Here is a 16,038-nt window from a genome sequence, read left to right as displayed (position 1 = left end):
GTAATAATATTCTAAGTAAGTGTTTATTTCATAGATATTTTATTCATATACATGATGTTTGTGCTTGGAAATGACACACAATGCATGATGGAAGATCAGTAACATGTAATCAATCTGATACTACAATTTCTACTCATCTATAAACTACAAGTTTTTTAAATAAACATTTTTATTTTTCTCTCTCCAGAATTCATTAATAGTATCAGATACTTTCTACAGCTTTCACTCTTTCAGATATGCCTAACTTTCATTTCTTCCAACCCAAACTCTCTGATCAGTAACCTTATTAACTGTATTTAACTCAGTGGTAAGGCATTCAAATTCCTTTTATTTATAACATTAACAATCAATTTGTTCTTTATATTCATACATCATGCAAATTTAAATAGCTAAACTTTAACACCACACAGTGGAACCTCGGGTTACGAATTTAATCCATTCCGTGGACTTATTCGTATCCTGATTTGTTCGTATACTGGGTCACTTTTCCTCATTTAAATTAATTGAAATGCAATTAATTTGTTCCAGCTGAACTCCTGCTCTCAAGAGACATGACAAAATAACCCTAATATCAACTCTACGGCTTAGTTATCTGTCACAATTCATCTAATATGACATAATAAACAATATAAATAACACAGAAATCTGATATACACCCTAGAATGAATAAAATATGTCATTACTTGGACAGCGGAGGGAGGAGGATTGTGGTCGGGAGTGGTCGCGCATTCTCGGTATGAAAACTTCAGAGGTGTTATCATAAGAGAAAACGGGCTTTGTGAGGCTAACTGAATTAGATCTGGTGTACATATGACATTTACATACCTTGGAGAAGAAATGCAGAGCAACATATCCTGTCAGGAGTTCACACTTTTCTTAAGAACTGCTATGTGCAAGTTTTATGTTTATCTCACTACACTACGTATTCACTTACTTTTTGACTTTTTCTCCACGTTTGTCACACTTTCATTTGTACGGCGTTTCAATAAATAACTGTCCAAGGAGGTTTCTTTCTTCCTCCCTTTCAGAATGTTTTGGAAATGACTTACACAAGCATCATTACATAGCTCCAATGCACGACCTCTTTAAACCTTCTCTGGGTGTTTCTTTTCAATAAAGTCTGAAAATCTCTCCCAGATTCCCAATATTTCCTTTATCTCACTTGTGGAGACATACTCCTTGACATCTTGTGCCTCCATGGTACGAATGTCCTGTAAAACCTCCTTATCATGTAGTTCATCTCCTCCGTTGCCATCTCTTCGGAGTGCTCTTCGATGAGATCGTTCATGTCATCTTCATCCACCTCCATGCCCATGACCTTTCCAAGAGACACAATCTCCTCCACCACTGGCACTTCGGGTCCGAATCCTTCAAAGTCCCTTTCAGGCACAACCTCAGGCCACAGCTTCTTCCACGCAGAAGTCAAGGTCCTCCTTGTAACACCCTGCCAGGTCATATTTATAATTTTGAGGTATATCACGATGTTATAGTGGTCCTTCCAGAACTCTCGAAGGGTCAAGTTTGTGTTCTCTGTCACGTCAAAGCAGTGGCAGAATGGGTGCATGGTGTAGAGCATCTTGAAATTAGAAATCACCTGCTGGTCCATGGGCTGCAGGATAGGGGTGGTGTAGGGTGGAAGGTAGAGAACCTTTATAAACTTAAACTCTTCAATTACGTCGTCTGCAATCTTCGGTGGGTGAACAGGTGCGTTGTCCAGGACGAGAAGGACCAAATACCAGGTTTGCCCACTCCACAAAGAACTGCCTGGTGACCCATGCCTTCGGGTTTGCCTTCCACATAACATGCAGTTTTCCTTTTAGAATCTTATGCGACTTAATCTTGCGACTTGATCTTGCAATCGCCACTTGCATTGGCACACAGTGCGAGGATCAACCTATCCTTCATGGGTTTGTGGCCTGGCATCCTCTTCTCCTCTGCAGTTATGTAAGTCCTCCTTGGCATCTTCTTCCAGAAAAGCCCTGTCTTCTCACAGACTTGCTGAGGGATGTATTCTTCATCTGCTACCACTTCTGCAAAAGTTTTGATAAAATCCTCAGCTGCCTTCACATCAGAGCTCACTCCCTCACCATGCCTGATGACAGAGTGAATGCCAGACCTCCTTTTAAACTTTTCGAACCAGGCCCAACTGGCTTTAACCCGTAAACGGTCCAAACATATATATACGTTCTTACTGCTAGTGCCCCAAACGTATACAAACGTTTTATTTTCCTGCCTTCAAATATGGCACAATTGGCCTGAGATGCCTTGTCAGCAGAGAATGGATCATAACACTCAGTGTGCACTGTATTAAAAAATCTGGGACCACTTAGTACCACGTGGGAGCACCAGTTCAAATGAGTGCCAGCTAGAGCAAACAGCGGGGCAAACACCTGGGATTCACTGATTTTATGTAGTATTAACTCTCCCATTTTAACCCTTTGACTGTTTCGGCCATATACGTACGTCTTACAAGCCAGTGTTTTGGATGTATATATACTCAATGATTCTAGCAGCTTCAAATCAAGCAGGAGAAAGCTGGTAGGCCCACATGTGAGAGAATGGGTCTGTGTCGTCAGTGTGCAAAGTATAAAAAAATCCTGCAGCACGCAGTGCATAATGAGAAAAAAAAAACTCCGACATTGTTTTTGAATTAAAACGCTGACTTTGAGGTGTATTTTCCTGTAGTATTTATGGCTATATTCTCGTTTTCTTGGTCTCATTTGATAGAATGGAAAACATATTAAAGAAATAGAGATGATTTTCATTAGTTTCACGATGAAAACGACCTTGAAATTGAGCTCAAAGTAGCGGAAATGTTCGATTTTTACCAATGTTCAAGAGTAAGCAAATCACACCGCATGTCCAATACACATCAACTGCAAAGTCTAATATTCTTTCACTAGTGCACTGATATTATTTATACCATTTTTATAATAATGCAGCAGTTTGCATAACAGTAAATCTTCTATTTTTTGTTTAATAAAAATTCAAAATAAATAGCAAGAGTAATATAAGAGGGGCCTGGAGACGTGACCAATGAACAGAGTATATGTTATTTTAGTGCCAAGAATGTCTGCATTGTTTATTCTGGACCCTGTTTTGAAACTGGCATATTTTTTAATTTGCATTAAATTGGCCAAATTGACAATTTCTGATCACTTTACTGGGTAGTTGAAATCAGTAAATGGGCAGTTTCTTGTACTCAATTGATAGAAAAAATGGAGTTCTAAAGAAATAGCTATGAATTTGGTGAACTGGAACAATGGAATTGGCCAACAATAGGGTTCAAAGTCAGCAAAATCGCCGATGCGTATATATCACCAAGATCGCTAACTTCGCTGGAGTGTAATTCCGTAAGTTTTTGATCAAATTTCGTACTCTTGGTGTCATTACCATCGGGAAAAGATTCTCTATCATTTCATAAGAAAAAATAATTTTTTTTTCACAAAAACTCTGCGACACCAGGAGACACTTCAGGATTTGGGGTTGCGACAGTCAAAGGATTAAGAGGAAAGTGATGCTGACCCCGAGTTTAGTGGCTTTGAGGTGGATGTGGCTATAAGTGGTCGAGGAAATATCAAAAAACCTTGATAATAACCAATGTGCAGCATTTGTGCAACACCCTTTCGGAATGTCTTATAACCTATGTCCTAAGTAAAGAGAAACAATTCTGGAACGTAATACTTGTTCAGCAGGCTGGCTGACTGGCTGATTGGCTGGCTGATTGGCCACCTGGCCAGCCAGGTGGCCAGCTGCATGACTGGCCAGCTGCTGGTGGCCTGGCTCCATTTGTTTGTCTGTGTCTATGTCTATCTCTGTCTGTCTCTCTGTCTCTATCTCTGTCTGTCTTTGTCTATCTCTGTCTCACAGGTACACATAAATACAAGTATACATAGTGTAAATTATCTAGGATAACCCAAAAAATCCAGACAAAGTGCTATACTGTACTCTGCTTGAAGATATAAGTAAACATGGTGATGCAGTCTTGTGGCTCTCCGAGACGGAGAGCTAGATGGATAGACAGATACACAGGGAGCTTGACAGACAAATAGATAGACAGACATGTTTGTGTATCAGCAAAAACAAAGCGAGGGCCGATACTCATCAAATGTCACCTCTAATCTTTTCTAATCAAGACTTATCACCGCACACTTGCATATGCTCATCAAATGCCAGCTCTTATTTAACCTTTTGACTGTCGCAACCCCAAATTCTGAGGTGTCTCCTGGTGTCGCAAAAATTTAAAACAAAAAAAAATATTTTTTCTTGTGAAATGATAGAGAATCTTTTCCCGATGGTAATGACACCAAAAGAATGAAATTTGATGGAAAACTCATGGAATTACGCTCTCATGAAGCTAGCAACCTCGGCGATATTTACAAATCGGTGATTTCGCCCACTTTGAGCCCTATTTTTGGCTAATTCCACTGTTCCAGTCGATGAAACTCATAGTTATTTCTTTAGAAATCCACTTATTCTATCAATTGAGTACAAGAAACTGCCCATTTACTGATTTCAACTACCCAATAACGTAGTCAGAAATTTGCAATTTGGCCAATTTCACACAAATTAAAAAATATGCCAATTTCAAAATAGGTCCAGAATGAACAATGCAGACATTCCTGGCTCTAAAATAACATTTTCTTTGTTCATCAGTCATGTCTCCAGGCCCCTCTGACATTACTCTTGCTTTCTAATTTGAATTTTTATTCCAACAAACAATAGAAGATTTACTGTTATGCAGACTATTGCAATATTGTAATAATTATATAAATAATGTCAACCCATTCATAACTGCATATCAGAATGGCTAGCTGGACATTTATTGGACAATGACATAATTTGTTTACTTTTGAACATTGGCAAAAATCAAACATTTCCCCTACTTTGAGCTTCATTTCAAGGTTCTTTTCATAGTAAAACCAATCTAAATCACCTCTCTTTCTATGATTTCCATTGTATCAAATGAGACCAAGAAAACAAGAATACAACCATAAATACTATACAAAAATACACCACAACGTTGGCATTTTAATCCAAAAACACGGTCGGAGTTTTTTTTCCTCATTATGCACTGCATGCTGCAGGATTTTTTTATATGGTGCACACTGACCACACAGACCCATTCTCTCACATGTGGGCCTACCAGCTTTCTCCTGCTTGATTTGAAGCCACTAGAATTTTTGAGTATATATACGTCAAACACAGTGGCTCATAAGATGTACATTGTATGTATATGACTGAAACAGTCAAAATATTAATGTTATCTCATCACGTCACTGTCAGGGGTGGAGTGAAGCTTTTTTTTTCATGCTTCAAGGGAACTTATTATTACGTATTATTATTATTATTTTTATTATTATTTTCTTCTTAGTATCATTATTATTATTTTCTTCTTCTTACTATTATTATTATTATTATTATTATTCTTTTCTTCTTCTTCTTACTATTATTATTATTATTATTATTATTATTATTATTATTATATACTTCCACATACCCAAAACATTGCTGGGGCATATAAATACTTTGTATATATTCCAAGACAATAGTAAATGGGATTAGGTCAGGGGTTTCAAATAGAGTTAGAGCTAAAGAAGGAGTAGCAATAATGTTGAAGGATAAGCTATGGCAAGAAAAGAGGGACTACAAATGTATAAATTCAAGGATTATGTGGAGTAAAATAAAGATTGGATGTGAAAAGTGGGTTATAGTAAGCGTGTATGCACCTGGAGAAGAGAGAAGTGTAGAGGAGAGAGAGAGATTCTGGGAAATGTTGAGTGAATGCGTGGGGAGTTTTGAATCAAGTGTGAGAGTAATGGTGGTTGGGGATTTCAATGCTAAAGTGGGTAAAAATGTTATGGAGGGAGTAGTAGGTAAATTTCGGGTGCCAGGGGTAAATGTAAATGGGGAGTCTTTAATTGAGCTATGTGTAGAAAGAAATTTGGTAATAAGTAATACATATTTTATGAAAAAGAGGATAAATAAATATACAAGGTATGATGTAGCACGTAATGAAAGTAGTTTGTTAGATTATGTATTGGTGGATAAAAGGTTGATGGGTAGGCTCCAGGATGTACATGTTTATAGAGGGGCAACTGATATATCGGATCATTATTTAGTTGTAGCTACAGTTAGAGTAAGAGGTAGATGAGAAAAGAGGAAGGTGGCAACAACAAGTAAGAGGGAGGTGAAAGTGTATAAACTAAGGGAGGAGGAAGTTCGGGCGAGATATAAGCGACTATTGGCAGAAAGGTGGGCTAATGCAAAGATGAGTAGTGGGAGGGTTGAAGAGGGTTGGAATAGTTCTAAAAATGCAGTATTAGAATGTGGGGCAGAAGTTTGTGGTTATAGGAGGGTGGGGGCAGGAGGAAAGAGGAGTGATTGGTGGAATGATGAAGTAAAGGGTGTGATAAAAGAGAAAAAGGTAGCTTATGAGAGGTTTTTACAAAGCAGAAGTGTTATAAGAAGAGCAGAGTATATGGAGAGTAAAAGAAAGGTGAAGAGAGTGGTGAGAGAGTGCAAAAGGAGAGCAAATGAAAGAGTGGGAGAGGCACTGTCAAGAAATTTTAATGAAAATAAAAAAAAATTTTGGAGTTAAACAAGTTAAGAAAGCCTAGGGAAAGTATGGATTTGTCAGTTAAAAACAGAGTAGGGGAGTTAGTAGATGGGGAGAGGGAGGTATTAGGTAGATGGCGAGAATATTTTGAGGAACTTTTAAATGTTGAGGAAGAAAGGGAGGCGGTAATTTCATGCACTGGCCAGGGAGGTATACCATCTTTTAGGAGTGAAGAAGAGCAGAATGTAAGTGTGGTGGAGGTACGTGAGGCATTACGTAGAATGAAAGGGGGTAAAGCAGCTGGAACTGATGGGATCATGACAGAAATGTTAAAAGCAGGGGGGGATATAGTGTTGGAGTGGTTGGTACTTATGTTTAATAAATGTATGAAAGAGGGGAAGGTACCTAGGGATTGGCGGAGAGCATGTATAGTCCCTTTATATAAAGGGAAAGGGGACAAAAGAGATTGTAATAATTATAGAAGAATAAGTTTACTGAGTATACCAGGAAAAGTATACGGTAGGGTTATAATTGAAAGAATTAGAGGTAAGACAGAATGTAGGATTGCGGATGAGCAGGGAGGCTTCAGAGTGGGTAGGGGATGTGTAGATCAAGTGTTTACATTGAAGCATATATGTGAACAGTATTTAGATAAAGGTAGGGAAGTTTTTATTGCATTTATGGATTTAGAAAAGGCATATGATAGAGTGGATAGAGGAGCAATGTGGCAGATGTTGCAAGTATATGGAATAGGTGGTAAGTTACTAAATGCTGTAAAGAGCTTTTATGAGGATAGTGAGGCTCAGGTTAGGGTATGTAGAAGAGAGGGAGAATACTTCCCGGTAAAAGTAGGTCTTAGACAGGGATGTGTAATGTCACCATGGTTGTTTAATATATTTATAGATGGGGTTGTAAAAGAAGTAAATGCTAGGGTGTTCAGGAGAGGGGTGGGATTAAATTATGGGGAATCAAATTCAAAATGGGAACTGACACAGTTACTTTTTGCTGATGATACTGTGCTTATGGGAGATTCTAAAGAAAAATTGCAAAGGTTAGTGGATGAGTTTGAGAATGTGTGTAAAGGTAGAAAGTTGAAAGTGAACATAGAAAAGAGTAAGGTGATGAGGGTATCAAATGATTTAGATAAAGAAAAATTGGATATCAAATTGGGGGGGGAGGAGTATGGAAGAAGTGATTGTTTTCAGATACTTGGGAGTTGACGTGTCGGCGGATGGGTTTATGAAGGATGAGGTTAATCATAGAATTGATGAGGGAAAAAAGGTGAGTGGTGCGTTGAGGTATATGTGGAGTCAAAAAACGTTATCTATGGAGGCAAAGAAGGGAATGTATGAAAGTATAGTAGTACCAACACTCTTATATGGATGTGAAGCTTGGGTGGTAAATGCAGCAGCGAGGAGACGGTTGGAGGCAGTGGAGATGTCCTGTCTAAGGGCAATGTGTGGTGTAAATATTATGCAGAAAATTCGGAGTGTGGAAATTAGGAGAAGGTGTGGAGTTAATAAAAGCATTAGTCAGAGGGCAGAAGAGGGGTTGTTGAGGTGGTTTGGTCATTTAGAGAGAATGGATCAAAGTAGAATGACATGGAAGGCATATAAATCTATAGGGAAAGGAAGGAGGGGCAGGGGTCGTCCTCGAAAGGGTTGGAAAGAGGGGGTAAAGGAGGTTTTGTGGGCAAGGGGCTTGGACTTCCAGCAAGTGTGTATGAGCATGTTAGATAGGAGTGAATGGAGACAAATGATACTTGGGACCTGACGATCTGTTGGAGTGTGAGCAGGGTAATATTTAGTGAAGGGATTCAGGGAAACCAGTTATTTTCATATAGTCGGACTTGAGTCCTGGAAATTGGGATATTGGCAGTTTGGAGGGATATGTTGTGTATCTTTATACGTATATGCTTCTAAACTGTTGTATTCTGAGCACCTCTGCAAAAGCAGTGATAATGTGTGAGTGTGGTGAAAGTATTGAATGATGATGAAAGTATTTTCTTTTTGGGGATTTTCTTTCTTTTTTGGGTCACCCTGCCTCGGTGGGAGACGGCCGACTTGTTGAAAAAAAAAAAAATAGTAAATGGCCAAGGCAGGTGTAAATGTCAACCTGTCAGCGTGTCTGTGACAATTTGAGTACAATTTCAGTACCTAATACTAGTGTAAGAACAAAGATTGGTTATGAAATGACAAGAACTACTATAAACTGTAATTATCAGAACATAAAAATTATATAAAATACAGTGGACCCCCAACATTCGATGGCATTGACATTCGATAAATCCGATATTCGATGCATTTTAATGCAAACATTTCGCCTCAACATTCGATGGAAAACCCAACATTCAATACGATTCGTACGAGACGTGTCCACGTGTGGCCTGAACTGCACCGTGTGTGCCAGTGTTTACAAGCCAGCCAGTGTGCGCACATCTATGGATACATTCGGTACATTCCATATTATCCATATTATCACTGTTTTTGGCGCTTGTTTCTGCAAAATAAGTAACCATGGGCCCCAAGAAAGCTTCTAGTGATGAATATGGGGAATACATTTTTGCTAATTTTACTGTAAAAAACCTTAAGACGCCTATAACAATCGGTGCCATTTACCGGATACCTCACACAAACATCCCAAATTTCAGTGAGAAATTAAAGTCACTAATAACAAACAGACAAATGAATAAGCACCACCTTCTCTTAGCTGGAGACTTCAACATCAACCTTGGCTTACTAGATGATCAGCCTGTAACTGATTTCATCAACAATATGAACAACACACTTCTCATACCAACAATAACTAAACCAACCAGGCTCACTGAGACAAGTGCAACCATAATAGACCACATATGGACCAATATACTAGCCCCCCTTAAATCAGGGATAATCACAGATAGCACTACAGACCACTACCCTACCTTCCTCCTGACAAACATTAGTAAACCACCACTTGAATACAACAAAGTCTCATTTAGGCTCCATGACGAGGCCTCAGTAATGAAGTTCACAGCTGACCTAGAGACTGTTGATTGGCCTACAGAATTCTCCAAGGCCAATGGTATTGATGACTGGACAGACATTTTTCTTAACAAATTACTTAGACTATACAACAAACATTGTCCTATAAAAACAAAACAGATCACAAACAAACGGCTTGGTTGCCCATGGCTAACCAGCACCATTCTGAAATCCATTGACAAGAAACACCAATATGAAAAGCAATATAGACAGGGCTTAATGAACAAAGATATTCTTAAACACTATTCATCAGCTCTCACCAAAGTAATAAAGAAAGCCAAACAACTATACTACTCCAGCAGATTCACAGACACTAGAGGAGATATAAAAAAGACCTGGGAAACACTCTCTCAGATTCTAGGGACCCACAAACTGAGAAAAACCAAGAATATTGTCCTAACTAAACCTAATGAAACACCACTACATCCCACTGACACAGCTAACAAGATAAACGACTTCTTCTCAACCATAGGATCTAATCTCGCCAGTAAAATCCCACATACCAATGCCCATGCCGGGGACTACCTAGATGGGAATTTCCCTAATTCCTACTATCTTGCACCAACTGAGCCCACGGAAGTCACTGAGATTATAAAGTCACTTAAAAATAACTCGGGGAATCTGTCTCATGTCCCACCACTACTGTATAAGCGAGCGGCCCATGTCCTTTCGCATGCTATTTCATTACTTTTTAACAAGTCACTAGAGACTAGCACCTTCCCGAAACTACTCAAGATGGCAAGGGTTACACCAATACATAAAGGTGGTGACCCTACAGACTTAAACAACTATTGGCCAATATCTAACTTACCATTGCTATCCAAAATCTTTGAGAAACTCGTGCACAGGAGACTGTATTCATTTATAACGGCTCAAAACATACTCAACCCCTGCCAATTTGGATTCAGGAAAAATAAAAGCACTAATGATGCAATCATAAAAATGCTAGATCTGCTTTACACAGCATTGGAAAATAAGGAATATCCACTAGGAATTTTTATTGACCTAAGAAAAGCTTTTGACACAGTAGACCACGACATCCTACTCCACAAACTTGATCATTACGGTATAAGAGGCCATGCGCTTGCTTATTTCAAATCTTACATTACTAATAGGTTTCAGTACGTCACCATTAAAGACACAGCATCAGCAACACAGCCACTTGATACTGGAGTTCCGCAGGGAAGTGTCCTTGGTCCCCTGCTCTTCCTCATATACATCAATGACCTTCCAAACGTATCCCAACACCTGAAACCCATTCTCTTTGCTGATGACATGACTTATGTCACCTCTCACCCTAATCTTGCCACCCTCAACACCATTGTGAATGAGGAGCTGATTAAAATATCGACTTGGATGACAGCCAATAAACTTACGCTTAACACTGACAAAACCTACTACATTATGTTTGGTAGCAGAGCAGGAGATGCACAAATTAACATTAAGACTGACAACACTCTAATTACCAGAAATAATGGGGGCAAATTCCTAGGCTTATACCTTGACAACAACCTGAATTTCAGCACCCATATCCAGCATATAACCAAAAAAGTATCCAAAACGGTTGGGATCCTCTCCAAGATACGATACTACGTGCCGCAAAATGCCCTTCTCACACTATACCACTCACTTATTTATCCATACCTCACCTATGCTATTTGTGCTTGGGGATCAACTGCAGCAACACACCTAAAGCCAATAATAACCCAACAAAAAGCTGCAGTAAGAATAATCACTAAATCCCATCCCTGGCAACACACCCCCCCACTCTTCATAGACCTAAACTTACTCCCAGTTCAGTACATCCACACTTACTACTGTGCAATCTACATCTACAGGGCCTTAAACTCTAATATCAACCTTGACCTAAAACGCTTTCTTGATAGTTGTGACAGAACCCACAGGCATAACACCAGACACAAACATCTCTACGACATTCCCCGTGTCTGACTAAACCTTTACAAAAATTCAATGTATGTCAAAGGCCCTAAAATCTGGAATACCCTACCTGAGAACTCTAGAACTGCAGACACATTCATCACCTTCAAAACTACCATTAGAAAACATCTTATCTCCCTGATACACCCCGTCAACTAACTACACGAATACCACCTGGTGGTTCACACTTACACTCACTCACTCATTTGACCATAAACAGAAATATTAACCTCAATCTTAAAATAATGAATCCTGTGATACTCCAATACTGAAACTATGTACTGTGCCAAAACAAAAGCATTCACATTGCTAAAGTCACAAACTAGTATTTAGTCACTTAGCCATAATACCAACTTACCTCATAATTTGTAATATTTTACAATTAAGAATAAAACTAAGTCTGCCCGAAATGCCTAGCCATGCTAAGCGTTCTAGTGGTACACTCTGTAATCACAATTTTACTACATGTAAACCACACAATAACCAAATTTCTGTAAACTCAGCATTGTAATCCTTATAGAGAATAAACTTTGTTGTTGTTGTTGTTGTTGCAACCCTTCGAGAAAAAAAGGTGCTAATGACTATTGAAATGAAGAAAGAAATAATTGCAAAGTACGAAAGTGGAGTGCGTGTGTCGGAGTGTATGATGATTTGGTAAAGAAATTGCCTGCAACTAGTGGTGATGTGAGTGAATTTAAGGCCAACAAAGGTTGGTTTGAAAGATTTAAGAATCGTAGTGGCATACACAGTGTGGTAAGGCATGGTGAGGCTGCCAGTTCAAGTCCTAATGGAAGGGGATTCCCCTTCTAAACACTAACACCATCTACACTCTCCCCTCCTCCCATCCCATCAATCATCACCAGATCTTTATTAAAGGTAAGTGTCAATTATTCTATTGTTATTAATCTATTGTTATTGTTGTTATTGTAATTATTCTATTGCATTAAACTTAATATTTCATGTGGTAATTTTTTTTTTTCATACTTTTGCGTGTGTTGCACGGATAAATTTGATTTCCATTATTTCTTATGGGGAAAATTAATTTGACTTTTGATATTTTCGACATTCGATAGCTCTCAGGAACGGATTAGTATCGAATGTCGAGGGTCCACTGTAATATGAAAAATAGAAAAAAAAAGGTATATCGGCTAACACTTCTGCAAGTGGCAGGACTCGATGTTGCCGTCACGTGAGCATCCAGTGCCAACTTCTTGGCCTCATATCTCTGTAATTACTGACCCTAATTTTTTTTTTATCTTATAACACTTACAAAAATGTGTTCTTTATTTCCATAAAAAAAGAAAAACGACTTTTTTATTTTTCAAAATATTCGGGGCACTCGGATAGTGAACTTATATATATGTTAGGAGCGTTTATGGGTTAAGGAACCTCCCTTCAGGGGAAAGTTCGCATCCTAAAATTTCGCTCGTATCCTAAAGCAAAAAATCGACCGAATGATGGCTTGTATCCTGAAAAATTCATATGGTGGAGTATTCGTAAGCCAAGGTTCCACTCTACTTCCTTTTTTCTTTGCATAATGAATTACAAGGAAAGGAGTCAACAGCTCTTTGCTGCTGGTGTTTGGTCACCTACTGTGCAATACACATGGCTACTGGAAAATTAATCTCAGCCTAAGATTTAAGACAATTATTCCAGAAACAAACATTAAAGTAATTTAAATGAAAAATGGCCAAAAAGGCATAATGGTTCCTTCAAGGCACATCTGTATAACATACATCTATTGTGCATACTGCCTTGCTTGTGTGGAACAAGTCTATATGAATTTTTTTTTTTAACAAACCAGCCATATCCCACTGAGGCAGGGTGCCCCAAAAAGAAAAATCTTTCTTTCTACATTTAGAAATTTATACAGGAGAAGGGGTTACTATTCCCTTGCTCCCGGGATTATAGTTACCTCATCCAACACGCATGGCTTACGGAGGAAGAATTCTCTTCCACTTCTCCATGGAGAAATGAGAAAATAAAGAAGAACCAGAACTATTATGAAAACAGAAGAAAACCCAGATGGGTGCATAAAAATATATGCTTGTACATGCATGTGTAGTGTGACCTAAGTGTGAGTAGAAGTAGCAAGATATACCTGTTATCCCACATGTTTATGAGACAGAAAAGACAACAGCAATCCTACCATCATGTAAAACAATTACAGGTTTCCATTTCACACTCACTTGGCAAGACAGTAGTACAGTGGTACCCCGAGTTTCGAACTTTCTTCATTCCAGAAGGCTGTTTAAGTGTCGTTACCAAACAAATTTGTTCCCATAAAGAATAATGTAAATTAGATTTGTCAATTTCAGACCCCAAAAATACACTTACATAAGCACTTACAATAATACACTTACATAATTGGTCGAGTTGGAAGCAGTTCAAAGCTCGGAGTACCACTGTACCTCCCTGGGTGGCTGCTGTCTACCAACCTACTACCTAGGTCTACATGGAAATCTTTCTTCTTCTTTCAATAAACTGGCCGTATCCCACCAAGGCAGGGTGGCCCAAAAAGAAAAATGAAAGTTTCTCTTTTTAAATTTAGTAATTTATACAGGAGAAGGGGTTACTAGCCCATTGCTCCCGGCATTTTAGTCGCCTCTTACAACACACATGGCTTACGGAGGAAGAATTCTCTTCCACTTCCCCATGGAGATAAGAGGAAATAAACAAGAACAAGAACTAGAAAGAAAATAGAAGAAAACTCAGAGGGGTGTGTATATGCTTGTACATGTATGTGTAGTGTGACCTAAGTGTAAGTAGAAGTAGCAAGACATACCTGAAATCTTGCATGTTTATGAGACAGACAAAAGACACCAGCAATCCTACCATCATGTAAAACAAATACAGGCTTCCGTTTTACACTCACTTGGCAGGACGGTGGTACCTCCCTGGGTGGCTGCTGTCTACCAACCTACTACCTAGGTCTACATGGAAATATGATCACAAATTTAGTGATGTACTTACAAAATGTGGAGTGCTCTTTTTTCATAAGAGCACTCCACTCCTTTCAGTGTTGCATCCCCTGCTTGCAAACTTGCTCCCAGGGTTGAAGAATTTTCAAAAAAAAAAAAAAAAAAAAAAAAAAAAAAAAAAAATTATCTTAAGAAATGATAGAGAATTTTTTCCAAAGGTAATGAAACCAAAAGTACACAATTTGAGGGAAAACTTACAGAATTATGCTCTCGCAAAGTTAGTGGTCTCGGCTATATTTACGCATCAGCAATTTCGCCCAATTTATGCTCTAATTTTAGCCAATTCCTTTGTCCCAGGTGACCAAACTCAGCTATTTTGCTAGTACTCTTTCTATTCTATGAAATGAGTACAAGAAACTGCCCATTTACCTATTTCAACTACCCAATAAAGTGATCAGAAATCAGTAATTTGGCCAATTTCACACAAAATTCAACAATTGCCAATTTGAAAATAGGGTCCAGAATAAACAATGTAGACATTCCTGGCACTAAATAAACATTTCCTCTGTTCCTTAGTCACGTCTCCAGGCCCCTCTTATATTATGCTTGCTTTCATTTTGAATTTTTATTCACACAAAAATTAGAAAATTTACTCTTACAGACTACTGCATTATTGTAATAATTGTATAAATAATGTCAGTGCATTCCTAAATGCATATTAGACTGGCCAGTTGGATGCATATTGGATAAGTGACTTCATTTGTGCATTCTGGAATGTCAACAAAAATAGAACATTTCCACTACTTTGACCTCAATTTCAAGCTACTTTCAGTCCCAAAACTTATCAAAATCATCTCTATTTCTATAATATTCTTCTGTTTTGTCAAATGAGACCAAGAAACCTAGAATACAACTATAAAAACCAAACAAAAATACACCTGCAAAGTTGCTGTTTTAACCCAAAAACACGGTCACATTTTTTTTATATTATGCACTGCGTGCTGCATGGATTTTTTTTATATGGTGCACATTTACCACATAGACCCATCTCTCATATCTAGGCCCAAATTTACTGCTCACAACTAATATGAGTGAGCTGAGCACATGGCGTCATACTACGGGATTGACAATGACTTCAAAGCCGTGATATAATGGGACCGATACCGAAAGGGTTAATGTGGCTACCTTATTGTACAATATATTGTGTAACTACCCTGGTCTAAAATACATTGTGTGGCTACCCTGATCTGCAATACATTGTATGGCTACTAGGGTTATAACTTTTTTACTTTTCTCCAAATAAAACATCTCCTGTGTCATAAATCGATAAACTTTTGTTTAAAAACAATGAAAAAGCCTCTAATTCCTCAGTTTTCAAAAAAAGGTCACCCCTAAACAAAAACTATGAATCAACATTTATCTGCATTACTATCATAATTAGCAACTCAGGAAAGTACTAATTGGCAACTCAAATGAATGAAAAATATTAATGGAGAATACCTCTCCCACTCAAAATCATTGGACTTTCTTGGAGTAGAAATCAAAGGAAGAAAGGAGTGAATAGAGAAAATTTCCAAAGCAGTTACAAAATTATGAA

At 38.2% G+C, this 16,038-nt stretch overlaps 1 protein-coding gene across 4 annotated transcripts in view; it reads right to left on the bottom strand.

Annotated features, from left to right (window-relative positions):
* The window catches only part of LOC128690786 (nucleoside diphosphate kinase 6), a 95,707-nt gene that overhangs the window by 32,443 nt on the left and 47,226 nt on the right, over positions 1 to 16,038 (bottom strand). The window contains exon 4 of one of the 4 annotated variants that reach the window (XM_070088104.1): positions 12 to 2,030. The exons of the other annotated variants lie outside the window; for them this stretch is intronic. Coding sequence (XP_069944205.1) covers positions 1,834 to 2,030 — 197 coding nt within the window. The 3' untranslated portion in view covers positions 12 to 1,833. Of the gene's footprint in view, positions 1 to 11; positions 2,031 to 16,038 lie in introns of those variants that run through there. 4 annotated transcript variants of the gene reach the window in all.

This window comes from Cherax quadricarinatus, chromosome 2 (assembly GCF_038502225.1).
Source record: "Cherax quadricarinatus isolate ZL_2023a chromosome 2, ASM3850222v1, whole genome shotgun sequence".
In the NCBI taxonomy this organism is placed as follows: domain Eukaryota; kingdom Metazoa; phylum Arthropoda; class Malacostraca; order Decapoda; family Parastacidae; genus Cherax; species Cherax quadricarinatus.
The sequence above is the reverse complement of the archived record's forward strand: the minus strand, read 5'-3'. Positions and strand labels throughout refer to the sequence as shown.